General features: G+C 39.5%; 1 protein-coding gene across 2 annotated transcripts in view; it reads left to right on the forward strand.

Annotated features, from left to right (window-relative positions):
- The window catches only part of TBC1D14 (TBC1 domain family member 14), a 64,512-nt gene that overhangs the window by 28,823 nt on the left and 16,746 nt on the right, over positions 1-18,943 (forward strand). The window contains exons 1-8 of one of the 2 annotated variants that reach the window (XM_059845221.1): positions 4,200-4,315; positions 8,375-8,493; positions 11,077-11,159; positions 13,185-13,302; positions 14,814-14,920; positions 15,756-15,836; positions 17,252-17,346; positions 18,371-18,442. In XM_059845221.1, the coding sequence (XP_059701204.1) occupies positions 4,313-4,315; positions 8,375-8,493; positions 11,077-11,159; positions 13,185-13,302; positions 14,814-14,920; positions 15,756-15,836; positions 17,252-17,346; positions 18,371-18,442 (678 nt within the window). In that variant the 5' untranslated portion in view covers positions 4,200-4,312. Of the gene's footprint in view, positions 1-4,199; positions 4,316-8,374; positions 8,494-11,076; positions 11,160-13,184; positions 13,303-14,813; positions 14,921-15,755; positions 15,837-17,251; positions 17,347-18,370; positions 18,443-18,943 lie in introns of those variants that run through there. The other variant, XM_059845220.1, reaches the window with a different exon arrangement.

The following is an 18,943-nucleotide window of genomic DNA, read 5'->3' on the forward strand; positions in this document are numbered from 1 at the left end:
AGACAGCTGTTTGCAAAGAAAACAGTGACTGTGTGCTGTGGAGGGTCTCTGAACAGCATAAAATTCAAGCTGTTGTGCATTGCAAAGTAGGTGGCATTCCTGGGGGACTTCTGCACTGTGTTGAAGATTACAAGTATGGGTATTTGCAACTGATTTGAGAACTTGCAAGATGAAATGTGGTATTCCTGTAACTCCTTTCCTCTATATCCTGGAGTTAATCTGGATTTTTGGCCATTCCAGAGTGGTGTTAGCATCAGGTTGATGTGGCGTGGAGAATCCTTTTATTTGAGTGTCTTTCAGAATGAGAGAGACAGTTCTGACATGATCTTCATCCACAGTAAAGAAGTGTTGAGACTAGATAGGAAAGGCTGGTTTTCCTCTGCAATATCAGCACTAGAGTGAAATGTCAGAAGAAGTTGCTGAGAGGTTATTTGGAAGGGTATGATGCTGAGACTACACAGATAATAAAGGTGGAGAGATCAGTGAGTAGGCATACAGATTTAGTAAAGTTATGTTTTCACATGAAGTCCATATCCAGTGGAATTCCAGTCCCTGGAAGTAATGTTAATGGGATATGTTGAAAGCAGGTGTTTATAGTGTTTTATTCTGGCAGATGCTCACAAGAAAATAGCAGTAAAATAAAACAACCATTTAGCTTGTGTTTTCTTGCTCAGACATTTCCCAGATGCTTGTCCTGCTGGAGGCCTTTCTTGCAGATGTTTCCATTTCATTAACACTGCAGTGTACCAGATAGTGTCAGTACTGTGTGCACACTTTTGTATGTGCAGATTAAATGGTGTCATTTGCAGGGTTCTAAGCAGGAGGGTGTTGTTTTTTGTTGTTACTGTGACTCATGTTGGAGTCACTCGTAACATTACACTGCACAGTCTGATTGAAGATCCCACTTTTGACAGTAAAAAGCTGTTCTTAAGCAAAATGGTTCATGGTATGCTTTGTCTCTGAGTACTTCAAATATTTTCCTTCCTTTTGGTTTTTTTTTTTTTTTTTTTTTTAATGAAGCATGTCACTCTATATAACCAAAACCCACTTAAATTATTTACATATAGCACAAACGAAATGTGAACCCTGAGGGTGAGAACCACCTGATACATAGCAGGTTGAATGATTAGAGGCAACAGACTTCAAAACAGCAAGCTGTAATTCTTTCTGGGATGAGCTTACCTGGCCTTGTCTGTGCTTAGGTTTTAAATGTTCCTTAATCTAAATCTTGCTCAAAATACGATGTTATAAAAATATGTGTATGGAAAAACTGTTAAAGTAGTCCAGTGGCTGGAGCACAGGACTGCAATATAGAGTATGTGGCTTCTCACTCTTTTGCTTTACTCGTAACTTTCTGTAACATGTATGGCTTATTTTATTCATTTAACTTTAGTGTGATTATGTGGGATCACATCAGTTGCCAGCCTAGGTGTGTATTCCCTGTAATCTGAAAGGAAAAGTAGCTGCTTCCCAGGGGAAAAGAGGAAAATTTCAGAGCACTTGAAATTATGCCTAAAAATAAGGTGAGGTTTTCCTCACAGCCTGGCCATAGTATCTTATCTTCTACATTGCTTATGCCTTCCTAATTTGTAAAGTATGGAACAGGAGAATACTGTGGTACTAAAGATGAGAAAGATGTCCTGGTGGAAGATAAAACTTCATTCATATGTTATTACTGTCAAGTTCTGTCATGTCATTGCCGTCTTCTGCTCATATCCTTTATTGTAAGAGGATTAAACATAAATGTATTCACATACAGAGAGCTGTGTAAAGCAAGTAGGACAGATGGGTTGTGAACCAGTAATTATTCATAGAGCTTGGCAGATCACTAAAGTGTACAGGTTGAGAGTGCAATTCTGATTTCTCAAGTTGTTAGATCAGTAACTAATAAATTACTGATACAGAATACTTCTGTACTAGTTTTAAAGTTATATATAAAGATCCCTAAGAAATTGTTTGACAGTATAATATCTGAACTCAGAAGTATTGTATTCTCTGTTAAGTTTTGAAGGATAGTCTCATAAACTGATCTTCGCCTGAAGTTTCAGTCTCCTTAAATTCTCTTTGATTATTGTATATATAAGGGTCTTTATTAAAATTATTAGTTTGTGGCCTGGTGCCATATGAAGATTCAGAGCTTAGTTTCCCAACCCAAAGATCATTACAAATTTCATTATCTGGTAGTCCTGCTGCATATTCCTTTTCCTTTCCTTTTTCTTTCACGTTTACATTGCCCCACAGCAGGCATTGCAGAGTAACCAAACGAATGGAACAGAACAAAAGGTGTGGTTTTGGTGGTGTCATTTCCCCAGTCCAGCATATTGCCAGTCACATGGCTGTATAATGGTGGCACAGAAATAGTGTGAGGAGCCAGAAGGGGGATGGGGAGCAGTGAAGTGCTGCTGAAGTGCAGCAGTGTGTACCAGCTGGAATTTGTCTGGCATACTATTCCATTTAGAAAATATAAGAGATTTCAGATGGAGATGTATTTGGCAGTCATGAAACAATGGAAGAGAACATTGAAGCACTGTTGAGGTAGTGGTAAGACTTAAAACATGGAAAAAATGGGGGTTTTTTTGCTTGTGCAGTTCTGGCCCAGTTCTTACTTCATATGCTGGGTGAGGCCAGTGGAAAAAATAAAATGTAATTAAATCTTGTACATAACCTGTTTAAGTAGTCTCAGGTACTGTTGTAAACACAGCAACCTAAACATAGTGACGGCTACCAACTCTAACATGTAGCCAGCTGTGGTTACAGGGCATACTTCACTTTTTACCCTGTGTCGCCAGGCATCCCTCAATCCCAGTCTGCTTTGCAGAAGAGCTGCAATATAATTCTGAGTGTGAAAGCACAGACATCTACTGCAGGAGTACCACTGCCCATCCAAGGGTGTTCTTCCTCAGGAGCTTTTTGCCTGGGTTAATAGCTATAACTTTACATGAATGTTTTTTTGATATGTGTGATAACTTAGTTTCAGATAGTTCATGAGATAAAGCATTAGCACTGGAGCCTGTAGTGTTTTTATGAGCTGTGCTGACTTTTGCTTTGACATGAGATGTTTGGATGGCAGGTGCCTGCAACTAATTGGCATTGGTGGGAATGCTGAGATACTTTTAAGCAGTGAGTTGTTCTGTATTTGGCATTGTATCACCGAATCTGTGAAATAGATATGAAGTCACAGGTTGAAAACAATAGCTGATATAACACCTAGCAGTTATTAGAAAATAATTTAGCTTCTGGAAAGCCACCCTTTGAAAGCAGAATAATTAGGTGACTGCTTGTTTTCAGATCAGTCCTTGCTCATCATTTTGGGATTGAGGGTCAGACTTTGATAAAAGATCATGAGCAATTCACCCTGGCAGTTGCAAACCACAGCCAGTGATACTTAAGAATATGAAATCCTTAGTGCAGAGCTGAGAAAATGGCAAAACTTGCAGGTCAATAGATAATATTTTAAAATGCAAGTCTACCAAAGATGAAGCCGCAGCAACTTGGGTGTCTCTACGGAGTTAAATGACAGAGCCTTTGGACAGATTAAAATTAAGGTTGATATTCTATCTGGATTGAGGCAAAATATTTAGTAAGAGGTAATGTGGAAGTTGTCCGAACTGTAGAAGAGCTATATATCTATCTCTTACAGCTGTCAGAGGTGGACAGAGCATGAGTAGTACTGAAAAGATGTTTGTGCTGTAGGGAAGTATTGCAGCGCAACGCTTCTGCTGTTCCTTCGGCAGTGATTTAGGGGTTGGTGCTCTTGCACTTCGGACAGGTACCGAGGCTGTCTCACCAAGGCAGAGCGGGACTCGGTACAAGCAAACGCCTGGCTTGGAGCCAAGGACGCGGGGAGGGGAAGCGGCAGTGTGGGAAACCAGTGGAGAGAGATGTCACTGTTTGAGGAATGCCGCTGCGTCCTAAACGCACCCGTAATGCTGAGCTGACAAAGACTGCGGCTAATGCAGACGCGTTTGTGCGAGGCTTGGGTTGTCCGTCATGGACCCGGATCTGCACCGGGCAGGGCAGGGCTGCCGGGGCGGCCCGGGAGGCGGGAAGCGTGTGCCAGGCGGTGCCGTGCGTGCCCAGGCAGCGCTGGGCGAGGCGCGGAGAGAAGCGATGGTGTGCGGCGGCTCCGCGGGTGATTAGCGCGGCTGGCGGGGCGGGGCGGCCCGGCCGGACCCACCCGCGGGAGGCGGCCCGGGCGGGGCGGGCGGGCGGCCCGCGAGGCCGTGCGGGCCCGGGCGGCGGGAGCCAGGCCCGCGGTGCGGGGCGGGCAATGGGGCTCCGGCGCCGCCGCCCGTGAGGGACCGCAGCGTTCATGGTGAGCGGAGCGGGGCAGCTGCGGGGCGCGGGGGTCGGGGCAGGCGGGATGGGCGGGCGCGGACTTGAACGCTTGCGGGTGAACCCGGCCTCGTCCGCTTCTCAGTCGCCGCACCGAGTCCGGGGGAGAACCAGCTAACCGGGAAGGGGATTCTCTTTGTGCGAGGCGGGGCTCCGCCGGGGTGGAAGGCGGCAACGCAGCTCTGCCGGGTGTTCGGGGTGTCGGAGCGTGGGGGCTGTCGGCTGGAGCCCGGCTGGAACCCCAGCCGTCCCTCCTGCCCTGCACTGCTGCCGCCCGTGGAGCCAGAGTCCCGCAGCCTGGCGTCTGCCGCTCCGGCACCCAGCATGAATATTTCATGTTCGGCTCCGTCGGAAAGTGGCTGCCTTTAAACAAGCAGGGCCAAAACAAGATGACCTTGATAGAGCAGTTTGTGTTATTGTAGGTTCAGTTCTGCCGTGCTGCTGGTGCTTGGGGAGGCTTGGGGCGTGTGGGAAGTCCCACAGCGTTCTCCCGGGTAGAGCAGTCGGTCTTTCGGCGCTTGCTCTGGGTTCTAGAGGGTTATTTGTGTCTCTCGGCTGAGATTGTTGAGGATCCCTTTGTAGGTTGGCTTGTCATTTTTGAAGAATCGCAGAGGATCACCACAGTCAGAGCTTCTTGCATCTTAACTGCAAAGCTGGCAGGTTCCACCCAGAATTAAACTTGGGTTTCAGGAGGCGTGTTTCTGTGGGTTTTCTTTGTTTAGTTTGGATTATTTAAATCGGTGCTTTAATCTACAGCACGCTTTTAATAGAACATCTTCAAACCCTTCAGCTCTTGTGAGCAGCTAAAGGTGAAACCTGGAAGAAAGCCTGAATGATCCTAGTGATAAGGCTGTATTTTAAATCGTAAACGGTCAGCTCATCCTGAGTTGATCCTAAAATTAACTTGCAACCATATCAGGTAGTAATCCCTAATTGCAGCATAACATTTAAACAGATCCTGAATTATTTGTACCTGTGAGAGATTTGAGTCTGGTTTAAAAGAAAAAGCTTAAAATGAGCTATTGTGTAGCTCAGCCTATTGCAATATGCCTGTATGTGCAAATACTTGTACTTGCTCAGTCAGCAGATACTCTTAATATGAGTTTGTGGAGGCTTCAGTGTGCTTCGTTGCTGTATCATACATTGTGCTCTGAAACTGCATTTTCTTCTCACTGGATTAAAAGATAATTTTCATGAGCTTTCCTTTTCTGTGAATTTTGGGGTGTTAGGTTTTTGTGGGTTTTTTGGGGGGGGAACTGGGGTAGGAGGTTTTGTTTTGTTGGGTTGTTTTAAATTTTCCCTTAATAAAAAGCAGTCTTATAGATAATATCACAAGAGGACATTTTTAGTCTTTTTTGGCTACCACTGAAAAGGATGAAATTGGTACAAAGGAATCATACTTGTAATCTGATCAAATGTGCCACTCCCATTTTTGTGCTGTTCTGGCTTTTTTACTGTAGGGTAGTGCTGAGTAGAACACCAGTGAATAGTTGCTGAAATGCAGGGTGGGCTTTGGCTCTTCTGAGAGGTTTGCGTAATTGTACTGATGTGCTGATGCTGTAACTAGCCATCCATATTTAGAAATAAAACATTTTCTTAACCAAGAAATTCTTGTAAGGAGATGCATAGTGCTGATCTGGAGAACTTTGTGCTTAGCTGAAAGGGATTTCCAAATCAATTTGGGTGTTCAGAATAAAATTCCAGTTGTAGTCCAGTGTGGACATTATTTTCTCACTTTCCAAAAGCAATTTTGCTCTCCAGTTGGCTTTCAGCGAAAGAAGACCCTGAATATAATTTTCATAAGTCAAAATTAAGCAGCTTTTCTGGAACTTCTGCTGTAATAAACATTGAGTGCATATGTTTTAATGTCAGATTCTGAGATGCTTTAGAGAGTGAGAGAGGTTAATATTTGACTATGTTAATTTGTGAAAAAGGGCTCATTAAAAAAATCACTCTCTTAATAGAAACTGGGAGAAAGAAAAGCCATTTGCTTCATTCCTATCAGCACAGTGGATTTACTCTGCAGCTGGTGCAGCTGAAGCCCATTATGATGGTGCACTTACACACTGGTCACTCTCAGTTGTTTGCTGGTGCAAGTGACCAGTGTAAGCCTGTGCTTTCTGAGTATGCTCTCTATCTCAGTATCTTTTTTATAGTATTATTTTGCTTATTTTCTTTCTGGAGGTTTTTTTTGGCGAATGGCTTTGTCAGCATGAGCAATGTCCCTTTACTTGACAAAGCTAAGTACTAGTGCGTAGTTTAAATGCATTTTCCTTGGTTCTTTTCCTTGTTTTCCAACTGATGTCATGCACAGCAGTATTCGCTGGTATTAATGAGCCAGACATTCCAAATTCATGACCATGTTTCCCATTACAGCAATGTAGTCATCATAGGATTGATTGTTGAGGCAGTGCCCAGTTAACAGACAAGGAAAAATAGGGATTTTCTGTGTCCTGAGGGCTGTGCAGACCTGGTGCCCATGAGTCCCATGGAAGTAGTTTGAACTAGGATTGAACTGTATGACACAGAGTGGAAGACCAAGGCTGTGTTGGTCCATATTCATTGCATCATGTCTTGTTTTTATCCATCCCCTTTTTTAAGGTGTGATTGGAGACAGCCTTTCTGGAAGGGATGGATCCCATTTTAGTTGCTGAATGAACCTCGTTGGTTGGAAATGCCGTATCTATTGCCCAAGGAAGTTTTGATGAAATGGAGAGGTTAGGTTGAGAGAAAGAAGGCAAACTATCTGAGGAACTCTTTGTGCTAGCAGGAAAATGTCTATGGCTGGAGCACTCTTCATAGTGCTCATTGATAGTGTACGTTTGTGTTTTTCAATTTTATTTTAATAGAAATGGTATAAAAAAGCTGTGCATTAAAGCCTTTGAGTTTTGGAAGTGGCAAGAATCATTATAAAGTTGAATGTAGAACTAACTACATATAATGTGGATGTGATTTTTCCATAGGACTGTTTGACTGTGTTTGTTGTTTGTGTATCCTGATACTTTGCATATTTAGTATTTGCTGTAATACTTCAAGCACTGAAGTATGTGGAAGTTGTGTAAAGGTTGTTTTATCCCATTAGGTCAGGGGTTTAGTATACTTTCTTTTAAACCAGTTTTTGTAGGAAAAGTAAAGCTAAAGTGCTACCCAAATGCCAAGTCCTTTCCTGTAGGTCAGGGTGATGCAGTAATTAAGGGTAGAAGGACCCCGAGGGGTGAACTCTCCTCTCAAGACAGAGTTTACTTAAACCAGGTTCTCAGGGCTCATCCACCTGAGCTTTGAATGCTTTCAAGGTCAGGAGTTCTGTCACATCTCAGGCAGCTTGTCCCAGTGCTTGCCTCCTCTCCCTACAAAGCTTTTTCCTCTGGAGGCTGAGCAAGCCTGGTTCTCTTGGCCTCTCTTCATACGGCACTTGCTCCACACCCTGACATCTCAATGTCTCTTGCTAGGCTTGCTCCAGTGTGTCAGTGTCTGATTACAGACACAGGTATACTCTTCTGTGATTTGGGATTGTCCAAGACATTGTACAAAGTGTGGTCTTTCTGTCTAACACTGATTTTAACCTTTTTTTCTCTCCCCATTGTTGAGCTGTTGGATATGAAAACAGCTTGTGTAGGAGAAATCTTACAATGAGATGTTAAGACATGGAGCTTGTGGTAATTTTTTACTTTATTTGAAAACTGTGTAAATAAAAAAAAAATTAAATAGGTCTTTTTTTTGTACCTCAGAAAATGCCTGCTGTTTGTAAACTCCTTCTTAGTAATACTTTGTAAAAGCTGGCTGTCAGCCAGAGGAACTTAAGATGCGTTTACAAACAGAAGGAATGGATAAAACCATCAAGATTCACTCCTGAACATAAATTCTGTCGGTGTTTTCAGTGTTGAGGTTGCTCTAGTTGAAAAGCTTCAAAGGGACTGTGGTAGGGCTGAGATGTGAAAGCATTGTTTTGAAAACTTTTGTAGATTCCTTTTTAAATTCTCAAGTACACCATCTTGGTGCTTTCTACTCATGTAAGTTTCCTTGTCTTTTTCTTCTCTAGGAATATGAAGAAAAAACTGGACGAGCTCAGAGACCACTCTCTCCTAAACAGAATGTGAGGAAGAATCTTGATTTTGAGCCACTCTCCACTACAGCACTTATTTTAGAGGACCGACCAGCGTAAGTTTTCGAAGTGCCACAGTGAGGGTCTCTTTAAAGCCTAGCAAGTATTTTCTAACTCAGTGTATTTGCTTACTCTAACCTTGACAGATAATTTAAAATCTAAAGTAGATTTTTTTTTTTCAGACTAGTGAATATGAAATTGGGGTGATTATGAGAAAAATTATTCAAACAGAAAGAACTTTATTTTATAATGAAAGCAATGGCTTTTTGTGAAGGGAGTTAATTAGAACAGCAGAGCTTTAGTTTCGAGTAATTCTACCTCCTTAACATGATTAAGGGATTTTTATTTTCCATGAGATAACCTAAGCATAACAACAAAGCTGATATATGCTACAGAAATTGAGAAGCTAGAATACAATGTCTTGTTTACACAGAGAAAGGCCACACCTCCATAAATAATGAAACAGTATAGTGATTGCTCTGCAGGGAGTTCAGCATCACATTTTAAGGGTTGTCAAGCACTTGATGAGTTGTTTCATACCTTTTACTGCAAGGAGATTTTTGCATATGCAGAGTGACTCCAAAGCGATTTACTGACAGTTGCTTTACCGTGTTTTTCTCCTGAATTACACAAATTCAGTCATGCTTAGTCAGTTTATGATTATGAATGTGAGCTGGCTTTATGGGCATGACATCTGCATTTTTAGTATAGCTGTGCATTGGTGTGAAGAACTGGCAAAACATAGATTTTCATCAACAAACCTGTATGAAAAATGCTCCCATCAAAGTAGTCCAATTGTATGTTTACTTAATGAACTTTCTGGCTTGGCTGATGGACTGTGTGGCAAGACATTGGGAGATGTAGAAAAATGCAAGAGTGATTATTTGTTATAGCAGGCTTTATTATCTCCAACTGGAAACAAAGTGTACTAGGTTATCTGTTGTATTTAAAACTCGTCTGTTAAAAATCTCTTTTTTTGTGGGATTATCTGAGTAGTACAGTGTTATGAAGTTAGTGTTACATTAGAGGGCATGTTCAGATTTTGCTTTCTTTCCCACTGTTGATAGAGTGAGGAACTTGTAGAAGAAAGGTATTTTTAAAATTGAAGACAATTGAAGCATCACTTCTTTCATCTAATGGGAAAACTGCTCTGGACTGCAGTGCTGTTATCCGACTCTTACTATGGAATCTTTTTTTAATTGTTTACCTGCACTTTGTGTACTTTTTTTTATGTTTACCTATTAGTCTTTGAGTAGTTTCCTTTTTAAGACTTCAGACAGAACAGTAGAGTGAGATTATTTTTTTTCAAAATACCCGCTCTTGATTTCACACTCATTTGTAGGGCTTAGGTAAAACTTCTCAGTAAAAAAATCAATAAATATTCCACAGTGCCTCTAGCTTCAACTGGAAAAAGCACTAGTTGAATTTTGATAGATACTAAACCCCATCTCACATGTTTCTTGGCAATGTTAAGACATAGAACCAATAATTTCTGTGGTCGAATTTAAGTTAGCGATACTTGATTTCTTTTATCTGGTTTTCCTTTTCAGACTTCCCCTAACTTAAATAATTTCTAAACTCTTGGATTTAAAAAAAGGATGCAGATCAATTTACCAAGGTGAAGCTGGATAAAGAGTAGATTGGTCTCTCTGGTTAACAAACCAACATTTCACCAAAGTGAAAATTTACTTTTGTTTTTCTACTAACAACCTTGATCTGGAAAAATACTCATGGGCCTGTATGACATACTTACGTGTACATTACAGGCACTGTGATTACATAAATAGTAATGCATGCTAACTGTTAATGGTGTTGGGGGCTGTCAGCTGCCTGATGTGTGACACCTTACAGGAACATGAAAGTGAATTTTTGCATAGCTTTTCTATTAACCAAGGATATAAACTGTTCTAGGAATAAAATACAGTGTTCTACAATACAGAAGAACAAAATAGTTAGTCATTTCCTGTTTTGATGTTTTGCTGATCCTGTAATTCTAAGAGATGCGTATGGTTATGTTCATTACTAATATGATTAGCTGAAAGGTTGTGTGTTCTGACATATGAACCCATGCATTTGTATGGCAGAGCCTTAATCACAAATCAAAATGTTTTGTTTGTATTAATAAGTGGAGAATATTGAGGATGACTCCAGTGCTACTTGTTGCTCTAGAAGAGAGGGGAATGAGTCTTTAAATAGAAATGGGGTTTCAGAGAGCAGAGAGGAAAAGGCTAGGTTAGGGAGTCGTTACGTGTGGATGAAGAAAGTTAAACAAGGTGAACAGTAAGAAAGAATACAGTCCTGTATCTTACCAGCTCAAATCAAAACCAGCCAGCTTTGTATATTCCAGTGTATTCTCTTTATGAAGATCAGCCTGTAGGTTCAGTTGGTTTAATAATAAAAATGCTGAAATTACCAAACGTAAGGAAATTACTCAGCGTATTTTGTGTATAAACGTAGTCATAGCTGGTCAGTGTTCTTCCCTTCTGCTGACTCTGGCAAAAGAAAAGATTCTTTCCAAGGATCTCTTGTTCTGCTCTTTGACTGGATATTTTGACAGGAAGCAGAGTGTGCTTTTCATTTAGAAGGGTCTAGAATTTTATTTAGACAGTCATGCCAACTGTAAATATTTCTTTTTTTAGGAACCTTCCTGCAAAACCAGCAGAAGAAGCTCAGAAACACAGGCAGCAGTACGAAGAAATGGTGGTTCAAGCAAAAAAAAGAGGTGATGGAATTTCTTGTCTTGAGAGTTGAAAAGTATAGGGATATTTCTAAACCTGGAATGTACTTGTGTCAGTCTGTTGCTCTGAAATGTGAGGGATCTCTGCTTCCTCAAAGAGGGATCAATTCCAAGAGAGAGGAGCAAAGGTAGTTCAGTTGAAAAGCCCAGCCCCAAGCTGAAAAGAAAATGGTCCTAGAATCCAGCAGGAAATAATTTTTCAATCCATAACTCTTAAATGAGTGATTGACAAACCCACTGTTTGTGGATTTAAAAACTTTGTAATATATTGAAGTAGATTGTTGGTCAAATTAGTGAAGACTGGACTTGAAACTGCAGGATATTTGTCAGTTTCATGCTGGAAGCAACCTGTTCAGGCTGTACATAAACACTTAATTTTCTACATAGGAAAATGTATGCAGTTATGTTCATTTGATAATCTCTTGCCTAAAATTTACAGATTTCTCAAGGATTTGAGAAATCTCTTAAAATAATTTTTTGCCTGATATTTTTTGCCTGATATTTTTTGCAGAAGTGTCTTAGTAACACTGTACCATGAATGTGAGGAAGAGGTGATGATTGTGGTTTCTTTTGGCTGATATTTTTGACCATCTGGATTTTCTAATTCAAAACAAGCATTGCAATATTGGAGATTTGGAACTTGGGTTTTGCATCTAATGGGAGCTACTGGAAATACATTTTTTCAGCTGGCCAGACCCTTGAACCATATGAAACAGTGAAAAGGATATACGAACACAGGACTTAACTGCAAAATACAAGTGACACACTAATAGAAGTATCCTGTTGTGATCTTGAACATCATGCACCTACCAGTGAAGTTCTAACTTCATGTGACTCTTGTTCAATATATCTGCTACTCTAGGTGTAGTCTAAAGGAGTTTCCCTGTTCTTTCTTTGCTTGTAGGGTGGGTGGACTGGGGAAAGTGGGATGATTGTTAGGCGATGGACCAGGCATTGAACTGGAGTATGTCATTCTGTCCCGATAAATACCATGACAAACCCATTTTCTCTGAAGCCACTCCAGATGAACAGCTTTGCAGGGCAATACACTGTGAGGACGTCAGGAGATCAAAGACTGTAAACAGCCTCTTGTTGGTTAGAGAAAAATTGAAAGCCTTCATTTCATCAGGCTTGCAAAGAGCTTGTGTCAGAGCTGAAAAATTGTGAGGCAGTTGCTATGGTTCTGCTCAGACGTAGTTTCTGTGGGACTTTAAAGTTAATCCATCAGGTAAAATGTGTCCATTCCAAAGACCTTGTTCATGGTACTGCTGTTCATCAGTGCGTTCTGCTTGCTAGGTGAGCACCTCCTCATACTGTAGATAGCATGTGAATGATCACCCACATCCTGCTATAGAGAGTGCCTGCATTTGTTTAACAAATTTGCCAGTGGAAAAAGCAGTAATTGATAATGCAGGAAGAAATACCAAGTGATAATTCACACTGCAAAATACATCTAAACTAGATGTAAAATATGGGTTTTTTTCTTAGTAAACTGAAGGTTTCTATTTGGTATGTGTAGCATTTAGATTATCCATATGTGAAGTAGCATCAAAAATGTGGCTCTTGTGATTTTTTGACAGTATACCTGAATTGTAATAGAAGAATGAAAACAAAAATAATTTGTATTCATTTGGCCAGTAGTTTTGAGTCTGCCATAAAAGGGGTGGGGCTTTATTAGGAAGTACTCTGACCTGTTCTGCTAGGTGAGGCTGTTGACTGTCTGAGGTGTTAATTCAAAGTTAATAGTGTGGTTAGATTTGAAGAGTCAAAGAAGTCATACATTATTCAATTCCCATTGTTCAGTCTCTGGAAAATGAAACTTGTAGTTCCAGTTCATTCTTCATTCACTTTTGCAATCACTGCTCAGCTTGCTGTGTGCTTGGGAGTTTTTCAGAATTTGAACAGTCTTTAGGGTGAGCACAGTGTGCTTTTACATGGTTGCTTAGCCATGACTAACTGAATATTTAGTTTCTGGTTTTATTAACTTAAAAGGAAATTCCTTTTTGGCAGAGCTTAAAGAAGCCCAGAAGAGAAAGAAACAACTGGAAGAACGCTGTAAACTGGAAGACAGCATTGGCAATGCTGTTTTAACTTGGAACAATGAAATCTTACCCAACTGGGAAACTATGTAAGACAGTATGTTATATTGAGTTTTAATTAAAAATTGCAGTCTATATCCTGAAGAGAAGTTACAAAGTCAGGAAGCATAAATTTTAAATGGTCTTGGAAGCTTTTGTTAGAAAATCATTCTTGAACAGCTACAAAAGAAATAAGCAACATCTTTATTTCTACAATGTGGTTGGAAGTGATGCTGTGCTGAGACTTATTACTTGTCTTTAATGAGAACTCAAGATACTCAGAAACTGTGAAGCACTGAGGAGTGATCTGTGATAGAGAATGTAAAAGCATAAGGTATAGTTCCTGAATATTATCCATTTATCAGAAATGAGCTTTTCTTGACTGAGCTGTTAATATAATATCAATGTAGATTGAGGTATGTGAATGGTTTATGAAGCCTCTTTAATTCTAGAATGGTATATATGCTGGAATAATCAAATGATGGAAAAGAGAAATAGGAAAAAAGTTATTTATATTAAATGCTAGAAGATTTCCTTCAAAGATGTGGCACAGCCAGTTGATAAAATACCTTGGTGATCTTTGCTAGTTATCTTAAAAACAGCCCCCAGTGCTCCAAATACAACCATCACAACATAAACTATAAACCAACAGAACTGCAATTTGCTTAACAATGGAATTCAATTATCCTGAGAATATGTATTAAAAAGATGGACAGAATTTATTGGAAAATGTGTTTCTGGAGATCTGAAGGGTAACAAACTAAGTCTAAACAAATTGTTGATTTACATGTTTGTCTTTAGTATTTGAATATGCATCTGTTATGGTTGCTGTAAAAATTAGGTCACCTTTTCCTTTATTGGTTTATAAATTCAGAAGTTCCCCAATGTATTTATTCTCTGTTTTACATTTTAGTTTTCAGAATCTGCTGAATGGATTGTTGTGGTTTTACCACTTTTCATTTGTGCTTAGGTGCTATTTTGTTTTTTGTCCTCTTGGGCTCTCAGATTGCTGAACATCAGCTGCATCCATTTCAAAGCCTGTTTAAGACATTTAAAATGTCTTTCAAGCACCCACCTAAAAGTTAATCCTTGTCACACCTTTGTGCATTTTTCCAGAGGCGCAGAGTTGCAAAGAGAGGTGGGAAGCTGCTTGTCTTTGCACTGCAGGGTGATGGCAGAGGGTAGACTTTCATAACTTGTCCCTGTATTTAGTCTTGTATGGAGCTGTCCAGCCTTTGGCATAGGCAGTGGCATAGGTGTGGACTTCCTTTCCATTTGTTTACTTTTTCCCTATGATTTTTGCTAATCAAGTGTGGCTGCAGATTATGAGTATTGTGATTGCTATGTTTCTGTCAATCTAATGCCATTACATTAGAAGGAAGAAAGCTTTCTTTTGCAGTTCAAAGCAAAATAGTACTAAAGTATGTTCAAGTTGTATTCTATTTTTTGGGCCATTGATGTTCATTTTGGTTTGAATCCCGTCAGCAGTGGTGGGATGGTATATTTGCAATTCAGCTGGCAAGGAAATATTTCTTAGAATAACCTGTTTTACTTTAAACAGGTGTTGTTCGCGTAAAGTCCGAGAGCTGTGGTGGCAGGGCATTCCACCGAGTGTGAGAGGCAAAGTCTGGAGCTTGGCAATCGGGAACGAGTTAAACATCACCCACGGTGAGGCTGCTGTTTTGGAAACATTTCTCACAAAGTGAAATAGCAAGGGGACATTCTTTTATCTGTTGTGGTGTGGGTGTGAGGAAATGTTACCTAGTTATGCTTTTTTTGTGTTGCTTTGATGTGTTTTGTTCAAAAATACAGCGTCTTAATCTTGTGGCTGCTGTGAATTGTTTCTGAGTATTGCTGTCTCTGTGTCTTGCTTTGATGTTGGATGGAGATGGTCAGAACTAATGACTAATTTATTTTTTTCTTTTTGAAACATAAAATTGTTGTTAATTTTGAAATGCCTATGAGTATGTGTATAGTGTGCTTCCTTTGATCTGAAGTAAGACAACAGGTTTGTAAGAGATTAACAGACCCTGGCAAGATTTGTACTTTGATTTGTGAGAATAGAAATCATCTATTACTTCTGAGTACAGAAAAATTCAGCTCTGAAAGACTAACTTATGTAATAAATTCCAACATGGAAATGTGAAGGACTGCCTGTACTCCTGCTGTATTGTCCTGCTTTTCTGTGCATTGCTTAGTTACCTTGGGTATAGTTCTTACATAATTTGCTGGACTTTCCTAGTTAGCCATTTGGACTGTCATTTTGAACACCAGTGTTCTGCAAGAAAAAGCAAATATTTGAATGTTAAATGCAGCTTAGATTGCCTTTCCTGTTCACTTAATACGAAGTTACAAGTAAGTAGAACAGGTCTTTCAAAACTGTAACCCAGTTAGAAGTTCTGCTACTGTTAATGCCTAGGGCAGCATTGTCCATGTGGTGGGTGGTTAGTGGACATGAGCATGTACAAATAATGGACTTGGTTTTGTGTTTTTCTTTTTCCAGAACTATATGATATTTGCCTGGCTCGTGCCAAAGAGAAGTGGCGATCACTTAGTACAGGAGGGCCTGAAGTAGAATGTGAAGGTATGCTTTTTGTAAATTATTTCTGCTGTGTTATAGAATAAGACATTTTGTAAACTAGTTCCTTAAAATCAAATCACGTATTTTAAACAAACAAACAAAAAAAAAATCAGCTAAAAAGTTGTGTTCTGGTAAAAAGAAAATGTCTTTTTGTGAAAGCCAGGAATAGCTGTATTTTTCTCAATGAAATTCTGGTGTTGTACAAAACACTTTTTAAGGTTTTTTTTAATAAGCAATCTCTGGGTACAGGCTTTATTTTGATGCAAATTTGTAGGAAAACTAAAAATAGTAGTTTGGGGATTATCATTTGAATTGCAACACTAAAATACTTTTCTGCATGTATAGTTTTGGGATTGCAACTCAGGTTAGAGCAGAAAAATTGCATTTTAGTCCCTTATTGCAACTTTGAGCTCAAGTCATTGGTGTGTTTCAGAGAGCAGCAGGGTTTTTTTTGCAGATTAAATAGTTTGAGATTTACTAATTGAAAGAGTTGACTGCTTTTGAGAGATGAGAAAACTACATGCAAATGATTGAAATTGCCTTCAGTAAGTAATTATACTGAGCAGAGAAAAAAAAAGGGACAACATTACATACTCCCATTTATAAGCAGAAAAATATTTTTTTTTGGAAATTCCCACTTTGTTCCCTTGAGATTGTTTATATCTTAAATAAGATACCACATAGTATGTTTCCAGCTTCCTCTTGCACTTTATTTTCTGGAGTGTAGATGCTCATATGATTGATGTTCATTGTCTGTTGACAGCTTCCTCAGTAAACAGTGGTAGGTAATTCCCAACTACACAGAACAGACAGAATACCAGTAAGACATCTTGTTACCAGAATGAAGACTAATGCTATAGAAATATACTTGATGCAGAATCTGTTTCAGTTATGGAGAGGTACTGACACTATACTGATGAAGTATCAGTTACAAGCTCTACAAAGGCTAAATAAACATGAAGCTGAAAGGAGTGCTTTCACAGTAGCAGAGATAGGTGGCATCCATCACAGGCTGCCACTTTAGGACTTCCCTCTTCCACCACAGCTTTTTCACAGAGGCAGGTACTTCAGGATCCACTGGGAAGCCTTGTTGGTGGTGAGGGGTCACAAGTTAACAGGCTTGTATCTGTCCAATGATTTGTCAGCAGATACAGAAAAAGTGCCTGACCTACCTTGCCCTGTATCTTTCCCCACTTCACTTCAAAACATGTTGAGTGTCACTGGGCACTGTAGGCTTGCTCTAGGTCAGGACCTACTTTCTGCTTAGCCTGTCTGCTGAATTTGGGGAATTGTTCTGTCTGTGGCCTTATTCCCTAGCATTCACATCAAAATACATGAACAGTGCAAAAGGTAAACCTTGCTGGAAAATAAAAACAAGAGCGAATGTTCACTGAATGTAATAACTTTGGCTTTTGCAGATGCTGGGTTTTCTGCAGCTGACAGAGAAGCAAGCTTGGAGTTAATAAAATTGGATATCTCGAGAACATTTCCTAGTCTCTGTATATTCCAGCAAGTAAGCAATGTTAACTTTTGTCTTGACATATTGAGGAAATTAAGTTTACATATTCTGGCCTGTCCCTTAGTTGGAACAGGCTGTTGAGTTCTGAATGAGTGCGCATCTTGAGAGGATAAAGTTGCTAGAGATTTTGGAAAACTAGAAATAATCTAGAGGAGAGTAACATCAAGGTGCATACAAAACCCCAAACTGGTAATCACTGATTTATCTAACATAGTTTATGCTGGTTGCTGTCTGATGAAGTGATGCAGGTGACTATTCCAAAGTCAGTGAAATCAACATAGCTGGTTATAAATTCACAGTGAGAGAAAATGGAACTGATTGGCCTTTTTTTGGTTTAATGCAAAACTAAATTAGCTTGGTTTAGCTTGATTTAGCTTGTATTGTTTCAGTGTGCTTTAGTGACTCAGTTTAATCAGATTTTGTCCCTCTATGCACAGATTTCAGCAGCCTTGTAAAAGGTTTAGATTGTGATAAATCAACATTTTTAGGCAAAATCTTCTCCCTTTGGAAATTCTCAGTCATTACAGTACTCAGTGCAAGATATGGCAGCTGTTAATAGTTAGCAATGTGAAATTCTTTTTAGCTGTACATGCCCTTCTCAGTATGCTTTTTCTGTGTTATGGCATATTGTTGTTTTGACTGTTTCTTCATGATTTTGCCTCCAGTCTCAGAGACAATTATGTGGTTTGCATTATTGTTCTACTTCCTTGGCACTATTTCCAGAGTGCTGCTGAGCTGTAAAGAATCTCTTAGGCTTGCATTCCTATTGTATAAGTATTTAATATCTAATCAATGTATTGGATGAACTGTATGTATTTATAATAAATGGGGTTTGGAGAGTTGTTTCATTCTGTTAAAGCTGAAATTATTTGTAATAGTTCAGCTGTTCTGAGCTACATTGGGAAAGAGTATTACTGCTACTTTGTCAGCAGTGATAGAGACCATCTGTAGCACTGAGGGTTTTTTAACATGCTTGTTGTATAATCAGATGTATTGTGCTGTTTTTGTTTAATTATAGGGTGGTCCTTACCATGACACATTGCACAGTATTTTAGGAGCCTATACTTGTTACAGACCTGATGTAGGCTATGTAAGTAAAGAATTTATTTTTTCAGGGGTGGAGAGGGAGATGTTTTTAGGGGGAGGAAGGATTTTATTAATTAGTCATTTTTAGACCTGTATTAAATGCTTTGGGGTGGTTTGTGTGTGCTTTTTTCTATTCCAGTGTATGCTTGAGAAGTGTGTATAACATTTATTTTGCTGGATTTAAGCTTTTTACAGGTTAAGTAATTGGAAAATCCATATTTGTACTGAAAAGTACATAATTTGAAAATTGGAGTCCAAGACAAGGTGTAGTTATGTCCTTATCGTCAGTACCAGTCTTACTGAGACTGCTGTTGAATTGAAATAATTGTTATTTCTGTCCCTTAGCACTGTGAGTTTCTTCACCAGTCTCTAAAGCAATGCCCATTGAAGCTACATGAGCTCAGTCATAGTGTCTAAGTAGTGATTATGAGAGGGCTGAGTGGATTTCATGTAGTCTCTGTATGCAGAGCAGGGTTATACAGAGGGGCTTATTCTTTATTGAGGA

Source organism: Haemorhous mexicanus, chromosome 4 (assembly GCF_027477595.1).
Source record: "Haemorhous mexicanus isolate bHaeMex1 chromosome 4, bHaeMex1.pri, whole genome shotgun sequence".
NCBI lineage: Eukaryota > Metazoa > Chordata > Aves > Passeriformes > Fringillidae > Haemorhous > Haemorhous mexicanus.